The sequence below is a fragment of the Lytechinus variegatus genome, chromosome 2, assembly GCF_018143015.1.
Source record: "Lytechinus variegatus isolate NC3 chromosome 2, Lvar_3.0, whole genome shotgun sequence".
Lineage (NCBI taxonomy): Eukaryota > Metazoa > Echinodermata > Echinoidea > Temnopleuroida > Toxopneustidae > Lytechinus > Lytechinus variegatus.
Window position 1 is genome coordinate 8,367,653 of NC_054741.1, and position 21,483 is coordinate 8,389,135.

Consider the following 21,483-nt stretch of genomic DNA (forward strand, 5'->3'; position numbering starts at 1 on the left):
GACTGGGTCAACATCTTACCCTGATAGCAATGTACTATGACTGGGTCAACATCTTACCCTGATATCAATATACTATGACTGGGTCAACATATTACCCTGATAGCAATGTACTATGACTGGGTCAACATCTTACCCTGATAGCAATATACCAGTACATAGCAATGAACTAATACTAGTTTAACATCTAACCTTGATAGCAATGTACTATTACTTGGTTAACATCTAACTCTGATAGCAATGTGTTAGTACTAAGTTATCATCTAACTCTGATAGCTATGTACTAGTACTAGGTTATCATCTAACTTTGTTAGTAATATACCAGTACTAGGTTAACATCTAACCCGAATAGTAATATACTAGTAATATGTTATCGTCTAACTCTGATAGCAATGTACTATTACTGGGTTAACATCTAACTCTGATAGCAATATACCAATACTAGGTCAATATCTAACTCTGATTGCAATGTACGAGTACTAAGTTATCATCTAACTCTAATGGCAACATACCAGTACTAGGTTAACATATAACCCTGATAGCAATATACCAGTACATCTAACCTTGATAGCAAAGAACTATTAGTATGTTAACATCTTACTCTGATAACAATATACTAGTACTAGGTTAACATCTAAGTTTGAAACACCATGAACTTGTATTATGTAATAAGATAACATCTCACTCTGATGTCAATGCAGTCATCATTTGAATTTGTTAGCAGCAAACTACCTAATTAATAACTAACTCTAATAGTGATAAACGATTACACGGTCAGCATCAGATTTTTAATTTGTAAATAGTTATAAAGCAACTAATAAATGCATTTCTTCGCCATATATTTGTTATACTTTTCTTTCCCTTGCTCTCTCTTTCTCTGTTTTTCCTCTATTCATTATCAATCTTCCACTTGAATTGACTTACCGGTACCTAATTTACTTGTTAAAAGTTCTCACATTTTCATTGTAAGTAATTCTTAAATGTAAATTACTGCTCATACATTTTATTATAGCTTTTGACTTCAGTCCAACTTGTTTTTTTTTCTTTAAGGTATATTTCTTTGTTTATTTTATGATGTATATTCTTGTTTCCTTTATTGTAAAGTGCATAGAGATACTTTCTGTTTATTATATGCTATATAAGTGATATATTATTATTATTATTATTTTTATATGCAAATTCATTGTGGTATTCAATCCTATCAGATCAAATAAATGATAATGATGATTTTCCTTTCAGAATTCAGTGTGGAGTTGATTGGCAATGCCACCTATCAAAGCAGTCGAGTGTCTGTATTCCATGACGGCCAATGGAAATCAGTATGCAGCGATAACTGGGATTGGAGAACTGCACAGGTGGCATGCAGGCAAGCGGGCTACTTTGGAACATCGTATCACCTAGATCAAGTAAGTTGGAATTCCCAAGCATCCGGGATGCCCCTTTTACACAGAGGTAGAAATTTTCTACTTTTGCTACATGTTTACATTCATGAAAAATAAAACACCTGCTTAGATACATGCTTCTCAGATGGGATAGAATCCATGAAAGGGAAAGTGTTTTGGCACCTTACTGATTCATTAAATAGAAAATTTTATAAAACACATTCATAGATCCTTGACAGCTGATTGTCACATGACATCCAGAGAAATCACATGACAGCCCTGCAATCAGACAGTGACATGACATTTGAAGTGCGACAGTTACTCCAGGCTTAATTTGTACGGTTAGGTTTAGGGTTTCAACAGAGTTTTCTGTTAGGTTTAGGGTTATCATTCATTGCTTCCATGTTTGATCCACAGGATGCATTCAGTGATTTTCATCCAATGGTTTTCACTGGGCATGACATTGCATGTGATGGGTCAGAATATCACTTGTATTACTGTTCAGCTGACTGGGATAGTCCTACATGCACATCAAACAAGGTAGCATCTGTTACATGTGCAGACTCCTATGAAGACCTCTTACAAGGTTTGATATGCATTTAATTCATCTTCTATTGATTGAATCTTCCATTAGACATGGTGTATAATGTCTTATTATGAAGTTTGAATTGTGCTGTAAAAATTTATATACCAAGAAAAGAGTTATGTCATTGTGAACTCTCTTGGCTTAAAGTCATTTTGTTTAAAGTTCATAGCTCTATTTTTATCCATACATTTAAAAGAAACGAATCCGAATTAAATTTTCAAGGAAATACAGAAACTTGTGAGAATTTCTATTTGAAGAAAAGAATTTTGCACAAATTTAGTTTTGTTGCATACATGCAATTTATTTTGAAATTAAACTGTGAGATTAACTTTGTAATGGGAAACCACTGCTATATAAGTTTCACTTTAGATGCTATAAATGTTGAGAAACTGAATAAGTGGCAATTTGATAGAGGTTAATGGGAAGCTTAATGTCTCACAGAAAGTAAGAGTTATAAGTTTGAATTGCTAACAATAAAACACATTACATTAGATTTAACCAGGAAAAGGTGGATGAGTTGCTATTTTAGGTAATGAAACAACAGTTAGCAAGACATTTACAACTTGAATTCAACGAGGAATAGGAGGACACACTTGAAGGATTATAAAACATCATCATAAGAGCGTAATCATTGAGCAAAATTGTTTTAACAGAGCATTTATCACAATTGAGACAACATTGAGATGACAATAAAGGACAATTGTAAACTGATTAATTGATTAAGTGTAACAGAGTATTGTTGAAAATGATGATAGATGCTAGTTGTTAATCCTTGACCAAAAAAGGTTTAACAACACTTCTAGTTTACAAAATGTTTATTTGCAATACGCAATGATATTTGGTGAATGCCATTTGATTTATTACATTTATATTGGGTCCATTCTCTTTATATTGGTTTAATTGCTTGCTGGTTTAGTTAGCCCCAGGTTGATGCTTTCATTGAAAGCATGTTAATTAAGTGCAAATTACTTTAAATACGATGTGAAAAGAAAAAGAACAATTTATTTTGCAATAGAATGAAATTGAAAAAACGGATGTGTGTAAAATATGTTTATGTTTTGATGAATTCATTATGTCTCAATTTTTTGTTTTGTATACACTAAGTGGACAAAGTTATTGAATCATGAATAAATTCAAATTATTTATTCATTTCATTATATTTTTATAGTAACAAATTTAGATTATAAACATCAATCCATATTTGTTTTGCATACTTATAATTCTCTTTCAGATGGGGACTTAAGGATGACCAATGGTACCTCATCTAAAGACGGTCAAATTGAGATGTTTAATGAAGGTTTTTGGAGACCTGTTTGTGGGGATGAATGGGGCTGGGAAGAAGCTACAGTGGCCTGTCGTCAATTGGGGTATCTAGGAGCTATTTCTGCATATACAGCGGTGAGAATACTTCGGTTTTTCTATCATATATAGTCATCCTAAGTTTCTTTGTTCAGAGTTCAGACTTCAATACTAGTATTTTGCTACATTGATATCCTATTCAATTAAGAAATTAAGTAATAAAACCTCAAACTACTGTAAAATATATAGTAACTTATTGATCTTTTCATCTGTTCTACCTCTCTATGTCTCTGTATGCTTCTCTGTCTCTCTCTCTCTCCCTGTCTCCTTCTGCCACTCTATTTAGCTTCCCTCCCTCCCTCCTCCAAGCCTCTGAAAATTTTTAATGAAAGCACTGGCAAGTAATTATCCACCAGTTACCATGATAACATACATGTTTGCTTCTCAGCCAATCAAATCATAGATACCAGTACTTAAGAGATCTGACTACTTGTCAAATGAAAAATGTTGATGAAAGGAACCAAGCAAAATTATTGATCTTATCTGATTTTTTACTTGCCTTAATTTCTCAAATAAATAAAAAAAAAATTAACTGGACTTAAAGAATCTACAAAGGGTATAACCTCGGTTGTTCAAATCTTTTCTCTGATTTTTAACCCTAAAATTTCATATGCAACAGGTAGACCAAAGCAGATCAAGACACGTTTGCTACCTATATTAATTATTATAAAACACAGATTTCATTAAAAACCAAAGTATAAGCTTTAAAAAAACACACCTGAATTTCCAGACTTCCATGCAGTGCCTAAGTTGAGCTTTATTGTCGTTAGTGTTTATAAGTACTATTTTGCCCTTCTACATGCAGGTATCATTAAAGTTGTTTTTTTCAAAAAGCAATTGTATTAATATACATATACATACCTGAACAAGATACAATAATTTCACTTGTACACCTCTTACAATATTTTGTCATTTTTGGTTACATAGACAAGGGACTTAACCTTTCTGATAAAGTAATAAATGTTATGTACAACACAGTCCATGCTTTTAAAGAGGGTATTATTTTTTTATTCATATCCTGTTATACTCCATGTGGAATGATTGTTTTTTAATTCAATTCGATTCAAATTCAATTTATTCTTGATGATGATTAGAACGTCATCAAATTGTACAGTCGTTTATAGAAATATCATTACAAGAAAAGGAGGGCAACAAGTAGATTACACATGAAAATAAGCATCCTTAAAATACAGTAATTGATATATGTACACTTCAGATGAAGAGGGTGAAAAGCAAAATATGCACATTTACACACAGACACATCCTCCCAGAAACATTGTCATCATCACACACAAAAGCACATCCAAACATCAATCATCATGGTTCACTCATTAACAAAAATAATACATGTATATGAAGTGAGTTTGAATTGGGCATAGGTACTAATAATGATCTTTTTGAGTTTGCATTTAAACGAAGAAAAAGATTAAATTAAAATAAAGGTATACATTGAGATTATTCCAGATTCTTGGTCCAGTAAATTCAAAACAATTCAGAATTAGGGTTGAAGCTGCTTTAGGGTAACAAAAGTTATTAGCAGAGTGAGTATTGTATCGGTGTAATTCATAGTTATATTGAAAAAAGATTGATAATATCAATAGGAGCATATCTATATTTAACTGCATGCATAAGTGTAGCCATCTTGAATTCATGAATATTGTAGACTGTCTATTTTATTCTAAAAAATAATGGACGTGATGGTGTCAGGTATAGATAATTGGTGAAATGCGGAGTGCTTTTTTTCTGGAGTTTATGGATAGAATCAAGTTTAGTTATTCCAACACTGATCCATGTTAGGTATCATTTTTATGCCTTTTCTTACTTTAACACTGTATTCTATGGAAAAGTTCTTCTTTATACATGATCCTGTGATTTAAGGTTTCAGCACAGAGATTGGAGATTTGTTTGGGATGTCACTAGATTAATATCTATTCAGAAAAACAACACATTTCAGATAAATGCATGGTCTTGTCAACCCATTAACATATTTAAAGTCCACACAATGCCTTATATCGTTTACTACTCAGCATATCAATCAACTTAAAATGGCTTTTCTATATCACACAGCTTATGATTTAGTTAATAATTCTTAGTACAAAAAACTTACATACTGTGTAATAATTTGACTTTCGATAATACATGTTTTTAGAAATGTGAGCAACTCAATATTTGCACATCATGCCATTGTTATCATTATTGTTATTATTATTACTTCTTTTTCCTCCACCTCTTTCATTAATTCCTTGTTAGGTATCCTTTCTGATGACTTGATAAGTTCCATATGCTATCATTACTGCATGCAGACTGAACAGTGAATGCAAAGGTTCTATTGATCCCCCAATTACTGTCCCTATCAAACCATAGTATGTTTTAAATTCAAACCATGAGCTTTCATGAAATAAATCTACTAGCCAGTTTGTGCCATTTATACTCATGGTAAACATGAGGCATATTGACACCCATTTCACTTGAGCATCGCTTGTGAGACGTCTGCGTTGAACTGTTAGAAGGAAAGATGTCATTGTCCAAATGCAGTAAACTTGGTATGCAGAGTAGAGAATTGAGTATGATGCAAGTGCAGTCTCGTCAGGATATATGGTGAATGGGCGCATTAATATCCCTATAGCTGCCACCAAACGGAAAACATTGCGCATAAATATCCCTCCAGCACTTAACATCAAAACAATATCATGATTCTGTATGAGGTTACCTAAAATTTGATCTCGGAGAAGAAGCGTTTTAGAATTGCCAGCAAGAAAAATCTGAAAGTGATAAAGACCTATGAATGGGAGGTAAAAAGACATCCTGAGTGCCAATTCTATGTAACTCTTAGTGCTTTTGTACTCTATTGTGTTACTTTTAAATGTATACAAATATAAGGAAACATACATGGTGCTTAAAACAATTGTCAAGATATAGAAAAGACGAAGAGAAGGAGAATTACGGCCTCTCCTGGAGGGTTCTTGTAACAAGTATTGATCATTGTCCATTGTTCTCCAAAAGCTCAGTTTTATTTTCAAGTAACCATTCTTTAAGGTCTGTAGCAGTCTTTGGCTGAGTGGTCTTTTGTTGATTGCCTCAAAGTAATCAAATTCTGGAATAACATTTGGTGTTTCCAAGAAACACTGTGGAATCATAGATCTCCAAATATGCGATAATATACCCACAGCAATTATAGATACCTCTGTGCGCATTGTTAGTGTCGCTTCTTCTTGATCAATGACAAGTTGTTGTATTGTTGTGTTCAGGTCGCAAGAATCTTTTAAGGGGTCATAAACCGGTAGTATTCTTTCAGTAATTGGATGTCCTATTCTCAGGGCTGCGTTGGTAATACTAAGAGCAAAGAATATGCTCATACCTATTGAAAATTTCGCCTTGGCAATTATGACAGCATCGTAGTAGGTATTAAAGAAAAGCATGCTAAACAGAAATGCAGTTCCTTGGGCTACAATGTTAATAGTTTTAGCTACCAAGGCAACATTTGATAATACTGATCTTCCAGAATCTGTAAAACATAAAGAATTGCCAACTAATTCTAGAGGTGCTTCAATGAGTGCTAAACTTCCAAAAATATAAAAAAGAAGTAAGAGAGACTTATGAGGTTTTTTGTAGATAAATTGGATCCTCTGGTTTGAAGGAGAATTGCTCTGCTTCATAAACAGTTCAGATGACATTATGGTTGAGTTATCCATATGGTACTTGGTCATAGATCCTTTAAAGCTATTAAGATTGTCAGGGAGTGACCATCGTCTTGGTATAGATTTCTGCTGGAACTGCTCTCTTTTATTGTGTTTTAGTGCAGGAGATGAACTACCAGCATGTTGTAGGCCGATGACATGAGCACAGTGTCGACATTGTGTTGGCCAAAATACTTCTTGGTTGCGATGAAATTTAGCTTTGTTCTTAATCAGCCATCCAACATAGACAGAGAATATGAGAATAACGCTGCTAAGAACCAAATTGATGACCACGAATGTGATATATCCTGGTTCATTGCTCTTGCCATCCTGAAAAATTGGAGGGAGAGCATAGAAAACAACACAACTCACTCCAGCACAAGAAAGAAAACAAAGTAAAATCATGCCATTATAATATGTCTTTGGAATAAAACGAGCTTGTAATTCCTCCATGTTTTTTGGTGATGAAAATTAATGGCTTTAAGAACAAGTTGGTGAAGTGATGCACACTTTCCTGCTACTAATTGCAGTATGATGTTCAAATTATGATATGTTGCCCCCACATCAATCAGAAAACAAGTATATGTACTTTCATCTATTTAGACTCTGCAGATATCAGTTTCATATAAACAAACTACTTTCAATTCCTTGTTCACTGCCCAGGTATACATTAATTAAAAGAATGGCATTCTAATTGGTTGATTCCCTTATGTGGTAACTTAAATAATTCTTCCCTTTAGGCCAAATGTCATTTTTTGGTCGAATGTGAAAGTTTGTCTGCAATACTTCATAAACTTTACCCACCAAGATGTAGTTGGAACTGATTATGAAAATAATTCTGGATGTATATTTTGCAAATACTTATCAGGGGCAAGTTTCATGTTGTATTTAGTAATAGAAAATGCAAAATTGATAAGGCAATTTGATCTAATTAAACCAATCAGGCCTTATGCTTATAAAGCTTATAGTTAAAAACTTACAATTTACTGTTTTTTTTTTCATTAAATGTTACAGGAACCCTGTATCACACAATTACTTTATCTGTTAATGCAAATTTCTTTTTCAGTTGCCAATGAGTCAGGCATATGAAAAGTATTTGTGATTGATCAGTAATATATTCCCACCATTCAGATACAGTGGCGTAATGAGGGAAAATGTTATTGGTAGCATTTTGGATACAATTCATTATTAACAAACAAAATGATCTATTATTGAAAACCTGTCTATTGATAAAACAAGCTGTCTTTCACCCAGACATTAATTTTCTTTGTAAGACATACACGCAAACTGCAGTGACCCTAAAGTTTCTGTTTGAGCATTCCCACTCAATAGGGTGTCCAACTTATGGAATACTCAATTCTCTATGAGTATCACATCCCTTCCTGGATTCACGAATATCTTTTTCAGTCTCATATGCCAGTATAGTTACATGCAGGAAATAGAGCCATATTACAGGTTGTAAGAATCGTCCAATCTTTAACCCCATTACAGGACCATAGTATAATGTCAATTCTTTCCAGTCACTAATGTCAATTACCGATGCCAACCAATCTGTTGCATTCAAACATACAGTGTACATCAAGCAGATTCGTACAAATTTCATCTCGGCTTTGCTGATTATTTGTTTGCGTTGGAAGATGAGCAGGAATGAAGTTATTGACGTGACTATGTACATCTGCGAAATGTAATAGATAAGGCCAAAGCACGCAAGGGCTAGTACGTCCGTGGAAAGAGAATCGTGGTTGTATAAGATTCCAGCAGCAGAAACAATTCGAAATATATTGATCAGGAACATTCCTCCAGTCCCAATCAGGAGTATGACATCTTGGCTTCCAGTAAGACCATATTGAAATGAAACATTATCCTTAAGCTTGAAAGTTTTTGAATCACCACTAAGAAATAGTTGATGACGGTACAGAGCGATGAATGGAAGGAAACATATCATGTTACAACACCATAGTATGTAGGTCCTTGTTATTTTAGACAAGTTAAAGCTCTTTCTGGAGACGACAAAGTGATCAAATGAGAAGAAAATCGAGACTGCAAGGAGTGATGCAAGAATTACGTGACAGACACCGAAGCGCTTCCGCCACATAGTTACGACTTTCCTTACGATTTTTCTAGGATTCTTGATGTGTGTGATGACGATGGATACTGTGCATGGTTTTTTGAAATGTTCAAAGGCTGCTTCTTCATTGCCAATGTCCTTCAGGGCTGATTGTGGTAGTATAGACGCCCATATGTTCCAGAGGATACCTACACTTATTAGACCAATCTCCGTGTAAAGGGGTGTAGCCCTTATTTCATGGATTCTTAATACTGACACTAATTTTATTGGTAGTTCACTGCAGGAAACTAAAAGAGGATCATGAGAAGGCTGAGCAACAACTCCCAAAGGGAACACTAATTTTAAAGCCAGCAGACCTAGACCTGAAGCAAAGTATACCCCAATGAATGTTGGAAAGATACTGGTTTGAAGGAAGACTGCATCATAGAACATATTAAAGAAGGCAAGATTGCATGCTAAACCGATAGTCACCATGAGATAAAACACTCCTTCGCAGACTAGATTGAAGTTTACTGTTAGCTGTGTCGCTGATCCATTATTATCTACAAGGCAAATGAAGATGCCAATTGTTTCTAATGGAACATTAAGTAGTGCGATAGTTCCAAAGAAGTTATAGAGTATCACAAGTGATTTGTGAGGTCTCCTATAAAATGCAGATGACTTCAGCAAATGAGTATTTTGAACCTGTTTAGTCTCTGAATTTATAGGACAAAATTCCTGTTTCAATGTTTCAGAATTGTCATTTGAGAGGCATATATTATCAGAAGTTTGTCTAATGTGTTCAATTCTAGGCGCCACTGGCTCAATTGAATCTAAAGATTTATTATTAATTGAAGGAAGCAAAGGGAGTGACCGTCTACGGGTCATGTCCCTTCTTGTTGTTTTTGTACCATCAGCTCGACTTTGACTACACTTGGACACCAAACCACCAATCCTAGCACAGTGCCGACATCTCAAAGGCCAGAAAATCTGTTGATGGCGATGTAACGTTTCTCTTTTTTTTATTGTCCACACCAAACAAACAATGAGATAAAAGTAGATGCAACTGAGAAACAATCGCATTACTGCATTGGTGACGTTTCGGTCTTCATCATCCCATCCTGTTTCAGGATGAAGTGGTAATACTTTCAAAATAGCACAACAAAATCCAATACTTATTAGAATTGTGATGATCAGCATGCTGCTGTAGTATCCTTTGGGAAGCCTTTCTGCTTTATTTGAAGATTGCTCCATTTTTTAATCAGATACAAGTGCTTACAATGCCTCAAAAATTTGATTTGCCAGAAAGGAAACTCCACATGTATCCCTGTTCAAACTTGTTATGGGAGTAATGAAACCACCGTTGGTGTATATTACAGGATATGCTCACTACAGAGCTTACAGCTAAGTGAAAGTACAATTTAGCTTAATGTAATTTCTTCTCTTACTATGCACTTTTATTTCCTGAGTGATTACTTTCACAAGTCAATTTAATGATGAATTAACAGTATGATTATACACTGAACTTATCTATTTGTCTTTGAGCTATAGCATTTTCTAAGTTTTGGGGGAGGGGCAGGTAAGTAAATTTTTGAACAAAAAACATATATATATGTTGCGCATTGAAATACTTCCTCAGTTTTGGACCGATTTTCATTAAAGTTGGAACACATTGGTGTTGGGGTGGAAATGTGGAAGACACACTTTTTGCTTGTTGGAAATTGTTTTGCCATGGTAATGGTATATTTTGGCAAAAATAAGTCACAAATCTTACAGTTCAAACTTCTTCCTCAGTTTCAAACCAATTTCATGAAAATTGGAACACACGTTGGTATTGATAAACAAGATACATTTGAATTAATTGAAGAGAAAAGTTCAGACAGTGAACATGAGTTTGATAATTTTTCTAGTAAACAAAGAGGACTTAATATAGCGCACCTAAATATTTGTAGGTTACTTTTGAAGATTGAATCTCTAAAAGATTATCTTAAGCATGACACGATTGATCTTTTCACATTATCTTAAACTTACTTAGATGAAATCGTACTTGATTTTGAAGTTAATATTGATGGTTATAAATTTGAAAGAAATGCTCGAAACAGAAGAGGAGGAGGAGTATGTGTCTTTATCTCAGATAACATCATGTATAATCGTAGAAATGATTTAGAAGATAATCAATTGGAATCCCTTTGGATTGAAGTTAAGCTAAACAACACTAAACCAATAATGGTAGGAACATTTTACCGACCACCCAGTTCAAATGTCCATTATCAAAATAAAATAGAAGAATCCGTAATGAAAGTTTGTGAATTGAATCGTGAAGAAATCATACTGGGAGATTTTAATTTTAATATGAAATTCAACAAGTGAATCAAGGTTCATAAATGGAATTTGTAGACAAAATTGTATGAAACAAATGATAAAATCTTGTACTAGGATTACTGAAACTACAAGCACGTTGATTGATATAATTTCAACAAATTTCCCTCAAGATGTAAAACAAAGTGATGTTGTTTCTCTTGGTCTGAGTGATCACAATCTTGCATGCATACATTGTTCGTAAATTGTATAAACCCACTGTACAACCCAAGATGGTTACATATAGGTCGTTTAAGAATTTTGATGAGGTATTCCTGCGAGAATTAGGTGAGACTGATTGGTCGAGCTGTCTCATCGAAGATGATATTTCGGAGGCGTGGTCTATTTGGAGATCAAAAATTCAGTGAAGTTTGTGACAAACACGCTCCACTCGTAACACACAGAGTCCGGGGCTATAAACCAAAGTGGGTGACAAGAGAGTATGTCGCCCTCACTCAATTAAGAGATAGACTGAAACGCAAAGCTGACAAAAGTAGACAGTTACAAGATTGGAAATATTATAGAGGGATACGAAATCACTTCAATAACTTTCAAACTATGCTGAAAAAGAAATATTTTGTAACTGGTGTAAAAGAAAACAAGAGAAACCCTCGCAAACTTTTGAAATCAGTTAAAACAAATGAAAAAAAAAAGTAAACGATATTCACGGTTTGAAGATAAATGGAATTATTCAAAATGAGAAATCTGTTATTGTGAAAGAACTTAACAAACATTTCATTTCCATTGGAGTAAGTAAGCATGACTCACATAGTAGTCATGGTGATGTTGGTAGATATTTTCAATCACTGCCTACTAAATTCATTTTTGATGAAATAAGTGATGATTTTGTGTTAAGTGAGTTGAGAAGATTACATACACATAATTTTCAACCAATTCTCATGAAATTTGACTCACACATTGGGTTCGAGGTAAAGGTGTGTGAGACACATATTACCATGGTAACAACATATTATGAGCCCCAAATTAGGTAAAAAAAATCTATCGGTTTAAACTACTTGATTAGTTTTTAAACAATTCTCATAATATTTTGCTCACACATAGGTCTTGGGGTAAAGATGGGCAAGACATGTTTTTCCAAGTGTTGGAAACTGTTGTCATGGTTACGGCATAGGGCAGGGGTATCACCTTTAATGATAGTTCTAGTAGTACTCATTTTATCCCTCTTCCATTTGCACCTGGCACCAGAATTAAATGAATTTATTTAAATGCATGAATATAATATGGTTTAGATATATAATATGATTTGAATGAATTCAAGCAGATGATGGATTTCTATTTAATATGTTTCTCTCCCCCCCTTCTCATTTCTAGATAAGCTATGACGATGAGACTGAATTCATTTGGTCAGGGTTAGATTGTGAAGGAGGAGAATACAGACTACAAGAATGTTATATACCAAGTATTGGACGGGAATTAACCTCACATTGTCAATACATCGGTGGTGCTCACTGTGCTCTTTCACAATCTCTTATCCATGAGAGTAAGATAGATTTTTATTACATTAAAAAATTCTCTTAAGTGTATAATTATATTTCTAGATTTATAATTTGGAAATTTTTTCATATATCATTGATCATTTAAAGCTATAATCATTTTGCAATGTTTCTGTGGCAGTATCTATTAAAAATCAAAAGTATGCACCTTGAATAGTTATCATGATTGAAATAGTTTGCTATCATCTAAATGTATTCAACTTGACTCATAAATAATAAACATGGTTTGTAATAAAAGCATATTTCCATTTGATAAATGTCACCCTCCCACTGCCTTTCCATTACTATTCTTACCTTCTATTTGGTAAACATGAGTTTAATTTCAATCTTACTCATTTACATAGTCCTTTTCTCTGTGCACATTTTTATTCTTTTTCCTTATATACCCCTATCATCACTCCTATCTTTTTCTATTTATTTCACTATTTTTGTCTTGCCCACCAGAGGTGAAGGCGAGACTTAGGGATTCAAATGTCGTCCGTCCGTCACAAATCTAATGACACATAACTCCACAACCGTAAGTCACTTTTCAACCAAACTTGGATGGTAGATGGACTTGGGGGACCTGCATGTTATGCTGCAGTCGGAGGTTACATGGTAAGGTCAAAGGTCATTTTTAGGTCAACGTTAAAGTTTACATGCAAGACTCTCTTATGACACCTAACTCTGCAACCGTTAGTCACTTTTCAACCAAGCTTGGATGATATATGGACTTGAGGCACTTGCATGTCATGCTGCAGAGGACAGTACATGACAAGTTCAAAGGGTCATTTTCAGGTCAACGTTAAAGTTTACGTGCAAGGCTCTTTAAACAAGTGTTATTCCATCCCAGTCCTTTCACAATGAAGTTTCGATACAATTCTGTTGCGTGCCCTCGCAAATCACGATATTTCTGGGTTTTTTCATAAGTGGGTGAGACACAAAATTGCTTTTGCCTTGTTCAATTCTACTTTTATACCTCATTTGTTCCTTCTATAGCTTGGAAGTCTTTTAGATCACCTTTGAAGGGGTATTCCATGCTAACATTATATACAATTGAATACGTGTAGATGAATTAAGATCAGACAAAGCACTACAAATTTCGTCAAAATCAAACATGATGTAAAAAAAAGTTTTGCATTATTTCAGTGAAACAGCTCAATGCGCATCTTTATAAATATGCAATGAGTAAGCTTATTCTTTGATTACTTTCTATTTCATTTTGTAATGTGTAAGGTAATTATTGCTGCAAATTATTTTGTTATAAGGGGGACTGACCATACTCATATGTATGAAAACATGAAATTATTATGATTTCATATAACATAAAAAAGGCAAAGTGGTGACATTTCATCATCAGCCCACCTAATGAATATTAATGACGGCATGCGTATAATTATTTTCACATATATTGCTTAACTTTTGTTATCAGATTTGATGAAATTTTTAGCGTTTTGCTCAGTGAATTTAACTATATTTTTTTATATATAAATATTTCAGCTTAGAGTACTTAATATCTGTTTCCGAAATCTCTGTTAGATGGCGCTGTTCAATTCATTTCTGATGGAGGTGCCAACAGTGGTGCCATAGCCGTCTTTTACCGTGGAGTGTGGGGTAAAATCTGTCCGGATGACTGGATATGGTCCCTGGCAAATATGGCATGTTTTCAGCTGGGATATTATGGTGCCATTGAGTCTACTAGTGCTGTAAGCTGAGATTGAGTTATGAATTATTTTCATATATTCTATTGTTTTTTTCCATTTTCAACTTTGATATAATATGATTTATAATGATAGATAATTCACTTACAATAAAAAATAATTGAACAGGTTTAGAATATAAAACATAAATACTGAAAAGCTGGCTTATATTTTGCATAGCCCTGCAGTAGAGGGCGACATAACACAATCATGTAAATATAAACAAAGTGGAATATTAAAGAACGATAAGTGTACATGCTCTTGTATACCATTGATTAATAAAATGGACTTATGAATAGGCATTAGCACTTTGTTATATACAAAGAGATATTATTCATTTACAGGTGCCTGATACAGATGATGGAATCGCCTTTCATATGCATTCCCTACAATGTGATGAATTTGAAGGGTACATCACATCCTGTGATTTAGAACATTCCTGGGAGGAAGATGAAGTAGAATGTAATTCTGATGACGGCCTTGCTGCAGGTGTAGTCTGTACCCATCAGTATCAGGATGTACCTTATGGTAAGCCAACATGGACTTCCTATACAATCTAATTTGCAAATAAATATTTACAGGGGTTAAGAGTTGAGAGTTCAGATTTTTATCTGATTTCAGATTTTTTTGTTATAGCTTTCATTTTAATTTCAGCTTATTTTTGGCTTTCCTCTGTACAAAAAGTATGGGAGCTCTTTCTATTTCAGACTTTTTCAACACTCTTCAGTTTTTTTCAGATCTTTTTATTTGTGACCACTCACACCCCTGTATGTAGCCAGACATAAGCTAAATTTATCTACCTAATCTGAATTTAAATTCATTTTCATTATATCCTGAAACCTATATAGATTTAGTTTTGAGGAAGTGTAGCTGTACCATCAAACCATAGAATTATACGTATAATTTTCTAGACTGCATGCAACCATCTTCCTGAGAATAGTTTACCGTGCCATTTTTATTTAAAAAGTTTGTACAGGAATTTATTTCTAAAGCCTTGCATATCTTCCTGTATCATCTTTGTAATTGCTTGTAACCTTCTCCATGTAGCATCTGTTAGCTATCCAGACATTTAAAAATGACTACATTTTTTATTGGCCAGCTAAAGATAAAAACAAATGGTCTGTGCCTTTAATGATGTTTCTATAGCTCCAACTTTACATTGCATTAGATATACAAACAGTATAATTTCAATCACCTTCAGTATTGTAATTCATTTGTATGTGTATAATTCACAGATGGTAAATCCAGGTTGGTTGACGGCCCTGACGTTGGTCATGTAGAGGTATTCTTTGATGATTCTTGGGGATTGGTTTGTGGTGAATCCTGGTCTTATGATAATGCAAGAGTAGTTTGCATCAATCTAGGGTATCGTGGAGTTCTTGATGCCTCATCAATCCAGGTAGGATATCATGCTACCTTATTGATATTTTAAGTCATTGTCCTATATATTCTAGATATGGATTATCTGCTAAGGTCTCTTTCATATCCCCAAAATTTTTTTCCCCTGATGAAAATATTTGTTGAATCTACTGTATGAGTGAACAAAAAATGTCAATGGATGTTCTCAATTTTTCTTAAGCCTAGAAATTGTTTTCTTTTCAATCAATGTTTTATATTTTACTCATGTGAATACAATTTTTATCTGTTTTTTGTCTCACCTGCATAGCAGAGTGAGACTATAGGCGCCGCTTTTCCGGCGGCGGCGGCGTCAACATCAAATCTTAACCTGAGGTTAAGTTTTTGAAATGACATTATAACCTAGAAAGTATATGGACCTAGTTCATGAAACTTGACCATAAGGTTAATCAAATATTACTGAACATCCTATTAGAGTTTCATGTCACATGACCAAGGTCATTTAGGGTCAATGAACTTAGACCATATTGAGGGAATCAACATCAAAATCTTAACCTGAGGTTAAGTTTTTGAAATGTCATTATAACTTAGAAAATATATGGACCTAGTTCATTAAGCTCAATCATGTATCACCAAACATCCTGCATGAGTTTCACGTCACATGACCAAGGTCAAAGGTCATTTAGGGTCAATGAACTTTGGCCGATTTGGGGGTATCTGTTGAATTACAATCAAAAGTATCCTGTGCGCATTTTAGGTCACATGACCAAGGTCAAAGGTCAAAGAACTTTGGCCATAATGGGGGTATCTGTTGAATTACTATCATAACTTTGCAAGTTTATTGATCTGACTTTTGAAACTTGGACATAAGAGTAATCAAGTCTCACTAAATATCCTGTGCAAGTTTCAGGTCACGTGATCAATGTCAAAGGTCATGTGAGCTAGGTTAATGAATTTTGGCCACATTGGTGGTATTTGTTGAATTACCATCCTATCTCTGTAAGTGTATTGGTCTAGTTCATTAAAACATGGAAATAAGAGTAACCAAGTATCACTGAACATCTTGTGCGAGTTATAGTAGTTTTCAAAGTCAGCAATGCTGCTATGTTGAATCGCGTGATGCAGGTGAGACGGCCAGAGGCATTCCACTTGTTTATCATACTTCAGTGTTTTCACAAATTTCACAAAATATCTCATCCAGATAATATTTAATATTCATTAGCAAAAGGAAATTAGGGTTAACAATGAACTCTCCTTTTGAAAGATATCTGCCATGCATTTCCCCTACCGAATATAATAAATTGAAAATATGCAATGGGGCCAACTGGAAGAAAAGATCAAACAAAAATAAATGATATTGCCCTCAAAACTGCTCACAACTACACCTGTCATGTTTGCATGGAGAGAGAAAGAAAACATTTTCATAATGAAAAAAATCTAATGTTGACATTAAAGTTGATATTGATGATCTCATGTTAATGTTATGATATCCATTTCTTTCTTTCTCCCATTCTTCTTCATTTTGTTTCACAATAAAGCGGAGTGACTCCCTCTCTCGTGAAGTAGTGTTGAGTGATGTTGATTGTAATGGTTGGGAATTCCTCTTGACAGACTGCTATTCATCCTTCCTCGATATTTCACACTGCCAATCATTGGCTTATACAGAATGTACTATGGCCTCTGATGAAATTAACATGCAGGAAGAACTTGAGAGTATGTTTACAATTATGTTTACCTTTTTTTGTCTACATTTATTCTGTTGTTTATACATGTATAAAGCTTATGATTAAATGCGATGATGATTATAATTTGTAGGTGCAAAAGGGTCTGTCACACCTTGGCCCCTTTGCATAAATGTTACCATTATGGTAACTTTGCCATCCAACTACCTTTGTAATGCTGATCAACACCCAATCAAAACCAAGGATTCAATGCAAGTTACCAATGTATGGCAAAGTTACCATAATGATAACGTTGGACGTTTTAGCTTGTGTTTGCAGATGTATGTGTATTGTTGGTATATTTTCTCCCCATTTCTCAAGAATCACATGTTTTAACTAGACGAATATCAAGAATTCAATTTCTGAAGAATAATTTGTGTTTCACTTTTGCTGATAAAATGCAATTCTTCAAATTAAGAAATTGGGTTAGGAAATCGGCTAGCCATATAGCATCAGTATACATTGGCTAAAACATTCCATTGTATTAGCCCCTTGTACATACAGTGCATGTCTGAAACCCCAGTCATATTTCATTCAGTACCATTGATGCATTCCACACAATGTAAGGTTGAAATCATACAATGGAAAAATAGGCATATAAGGTTATCATTTCATATAAACATTTGATAATTTCTTGCTTAGTATGCAATTAGAATGAATATCTTTTACAAGTGTGCTTGATTAAAATCAACTAAGTGAGCCTAGGTAGGTTCCCAGTAGTCACTAAACTTGAATATCAAGAGCTAGGATTGCAAGAACAAATTACTCATATGTTGACCTCTGCTTCTTGGAGCCCCCTCCCCCCCCCAAAAAAAAAAAAAAAAAAAAAATCTTCATCAAATCAAGTACCTTCACCTCAGTAATGATTTGGCTGACTTTAGGCAAGTCTTTGCAATTAGCAGTCACAAATCTAATAAATTTTCAATGAAGTGATATATAAACCTTTTCAATCTACGTATTATATTGTCATATCTGTTCTATTCATACAGATGGGATAATTGCTTAATTATGTGATCAACAAACACCTTCCTTCTATGTCAACATTTTCATATGAATCACAAGGCAATCTATTGTTTCTAATGTGTAATTTTAGTTCGACTATCTGATGGAGAGGTACCTCATGAAGGTCGAGTGGAGGTGTTCATCCTTGGACGATGGGCTTCCATATGCTCTGATTATTGGTCTGATAATGAAGCTGAAGTAGTTTGCACACAGCTTGGATACACAGTAAGTTTATTATGTGAGATAGGAATAGTATATTTTATGGTCATTTTTTTTTTTGCCATTGATTATTCTCTTTGAAGATGACAAAGTAGATCCTCATGAATTGTTGCACATGTGCATGTGATTGGTATTTAATCCTGCCTAATGCGTAAATGATCAAAGATGAGCTGTCATGTGTAATAATGATGGAGCATGCAGTTTCATGCAAAGTCTGTCACTTCAGTGTTCCGGTTTCTAGGTAGCTCTGCTGTTTATCTTCCTTGATCGTCACCACCATCAGTAGTAGATGTAGAAGTAGTACTAGTAGTCACAATCCACACTTTGCCATGCTCCAACCAGGTGGTAAATGGGTTCCCTTTAGAATGTGAAAGTCATTGCAGGTTGTCCAGGGGAGTGTTTCATCAACCTTTTTGCCTGATATCTGACATCTGTCATTGATTCTGATTGGCTGAAAGGCACTTTACTATAGTAGCTGTCGGATAACCTGGGACTTGTCGGATAAAATGTTTGATAATTTCTTTCATGAAAGACTGTCTCATTTGGGAGTAGCCAAAATACTCCCCAGAGAATAGAGGATGTACATATGTTGTGTGTGATTGATTTAATCTGTGGACTGGGGTAATAATAATCTGCTAAGCACTCAGATACCAGTATCATCATCATTATCATTGAGATTGACTTTTATGTGTGTTTTTAGGATGGAGTATACACTGCTGTGTATGGTGGATACTATGGATCCTCACCCAACGGTCAGATAAAAGGCTATCCCATCTGTAACGGTTGGGAGTCAACCCTAAATGACTGCTATCTATTCCCTGCATACGGTGGACAGTGCTATAACTCTGATGTTGGTGTCAACTGTGACTCCGATGATCCAGGTTAGTCCATGTAATCCAGCCACACGAAAAAACCTGACTCCGAATCATACAATTCAATACAATACATGATTAGAAAATAGAGGTCATAGAAAGCTGAGAAGTCTTGTACAATAATCTTATTTCTGTAGTACCACTTTATATTGAAATCAAATATGTGAAACTTATGACAAATCCAGTTTTTTATCTGGTTAATTGTCAGATTATTTGACAATGAATATATTTTTCCAAAGCCGTGCCTCAAGTTCTTTTGCTGTCTCCTTTCCATTCATGACATTTGAAATGTCATAATTTAGTATTTACATGTATATGGACCCATGAAACTTGGACATAAGAGTAATCAAGTATCACTGGTCATTTTGCATGAACTTCAGGTCACATGACCAATGTAAACGATCATGAGGGTCAATGAACTTTGACCATTTTGGGGGTATCAACATTGAAATCTTAATCTTAATCCAAGTTTAAGTTTTTGAAATGTCACCATACCTTGAGAGTAAGTGGATCTAGCTGTTTTATACATGTATATCATTTTGCATTAGGTCAGATTATTACCAAGTATTTTTATGGCATTTCAGCTTGCTATCAGGATTTGATATAAATTCAGATTTTGTTTCTTTTTTTTTTAACAGAGAGAATGTTCACGATCATCATAGTGGTAGCAGTTGTTGTAGTAGTCCTAGCCATTTGCTCGATATCATGTATTGGTTACTGGTGTTGCTGCAAGAAAACAGCAGCTACTGTGCCTGTTGGAGCAGTACATGCTATGGTAGAGATTCCTCAGTCTCTCCCTCCTGTGATGACCAACACCGTTCCTACAGAGCTACCCAGCCTTCAATACAGCACATTGCCTCCTATGGAGGATATTGCACTGCCCCCAGGTCAAGCCCCCAAACCTCCACCAGTTGTGTATGTGCCCCCACCCAGTCACTAACCCCAAACCACCCCCCCCCCAACTTGGGTAATCATGCCCCGCCCATGATGATAGTCAGTGAAGCACTTTATTCCTCTACTCGGTTTATTTTTAATTGGTCTAATGCTAACTAGTCCAATAACAGAATTGTCTACTATCAGTTCGTCCATTATCCACATGGTCTAATTGCCATTTTGTCAAATATCCAGTCGGTCCAATAGGCATTTAGTCCATATACCATTTGGTCTAATTGGACCAAGTATTGATTGGACAAAATGAACGAAAATAAAATGGATATTAGAACAACTGGTTATGAGACGAAATCGTCATAAACGAACTGGGGATTAGACGAAGTGATGATTAGAATGAATGATTATTGGACCAAAAGTTGTTTAATAGTCAAAATGTTGATGGACAAAATGGCATTAGACTAAATGAAGGTAGACCATGTGTTGAGTGGATGGGTTGGCAGTAGGTGACTTGGCAATTTACCCCCGCCCGCCCCTTCCCATGGTGCACATGCCTCATATCCAACATACAGAAAGAATAAAATTATCAGGCATGTGATGTCCCTATATAACCAATGCCTGCTCTCCATGATTTACATGCCTCATCCAGTCACTAAAAAAAATAACAAACCCCCCTCCCCCGATTCACTTGAAAAAATTTGACAAATTATTTTACAGTTGCATGTTTGAGATCTACATTTTTAAATCATGTAGAATCCCTCCAAGTGCTGACTAAATTATTTCTTATAGATTTGAGCATTGTATTTCTCCTATTTTTCTTCCACAG

The 21,483-nt window shown here is 34.7% G+C and overlaps 1 protein-coding gene across 1 annotated transcript; it reads left to right on the forward strand.

Annotated features, from left to right (window-relative positions):
* Positions 1-1,220: 1,220 nt before the first annotated feature.
* LOC121409433 (scavenger receptor cysteine-rich domain superfamily protein-like) lies at positions 1,221-20,709 on the forward strand. The gene is made up of 11 exons (XM_041601367.1): positions 1,221-1,403; positions 1,797-1,965; positions 3,197-3,363; positions 12,739-12,907; positions 14,439-14,605; positions 14,944-15,127; positions 15,835-15,998; positions 17,494-17,668; positions 18,770-18,903; positions 19,598-19,778; positions 20,408-20,709. The coding sequence occupies exons 1-11, from the start codon at positions 1,221-1,223 to the stop codon at positions 20,707-20,709; spliced, it is 1,995 nt and encodes a 664-aa protein (XP_041457301.1).
* Positions 20,710-21,483: the final 774 nt, after the last annotated feature.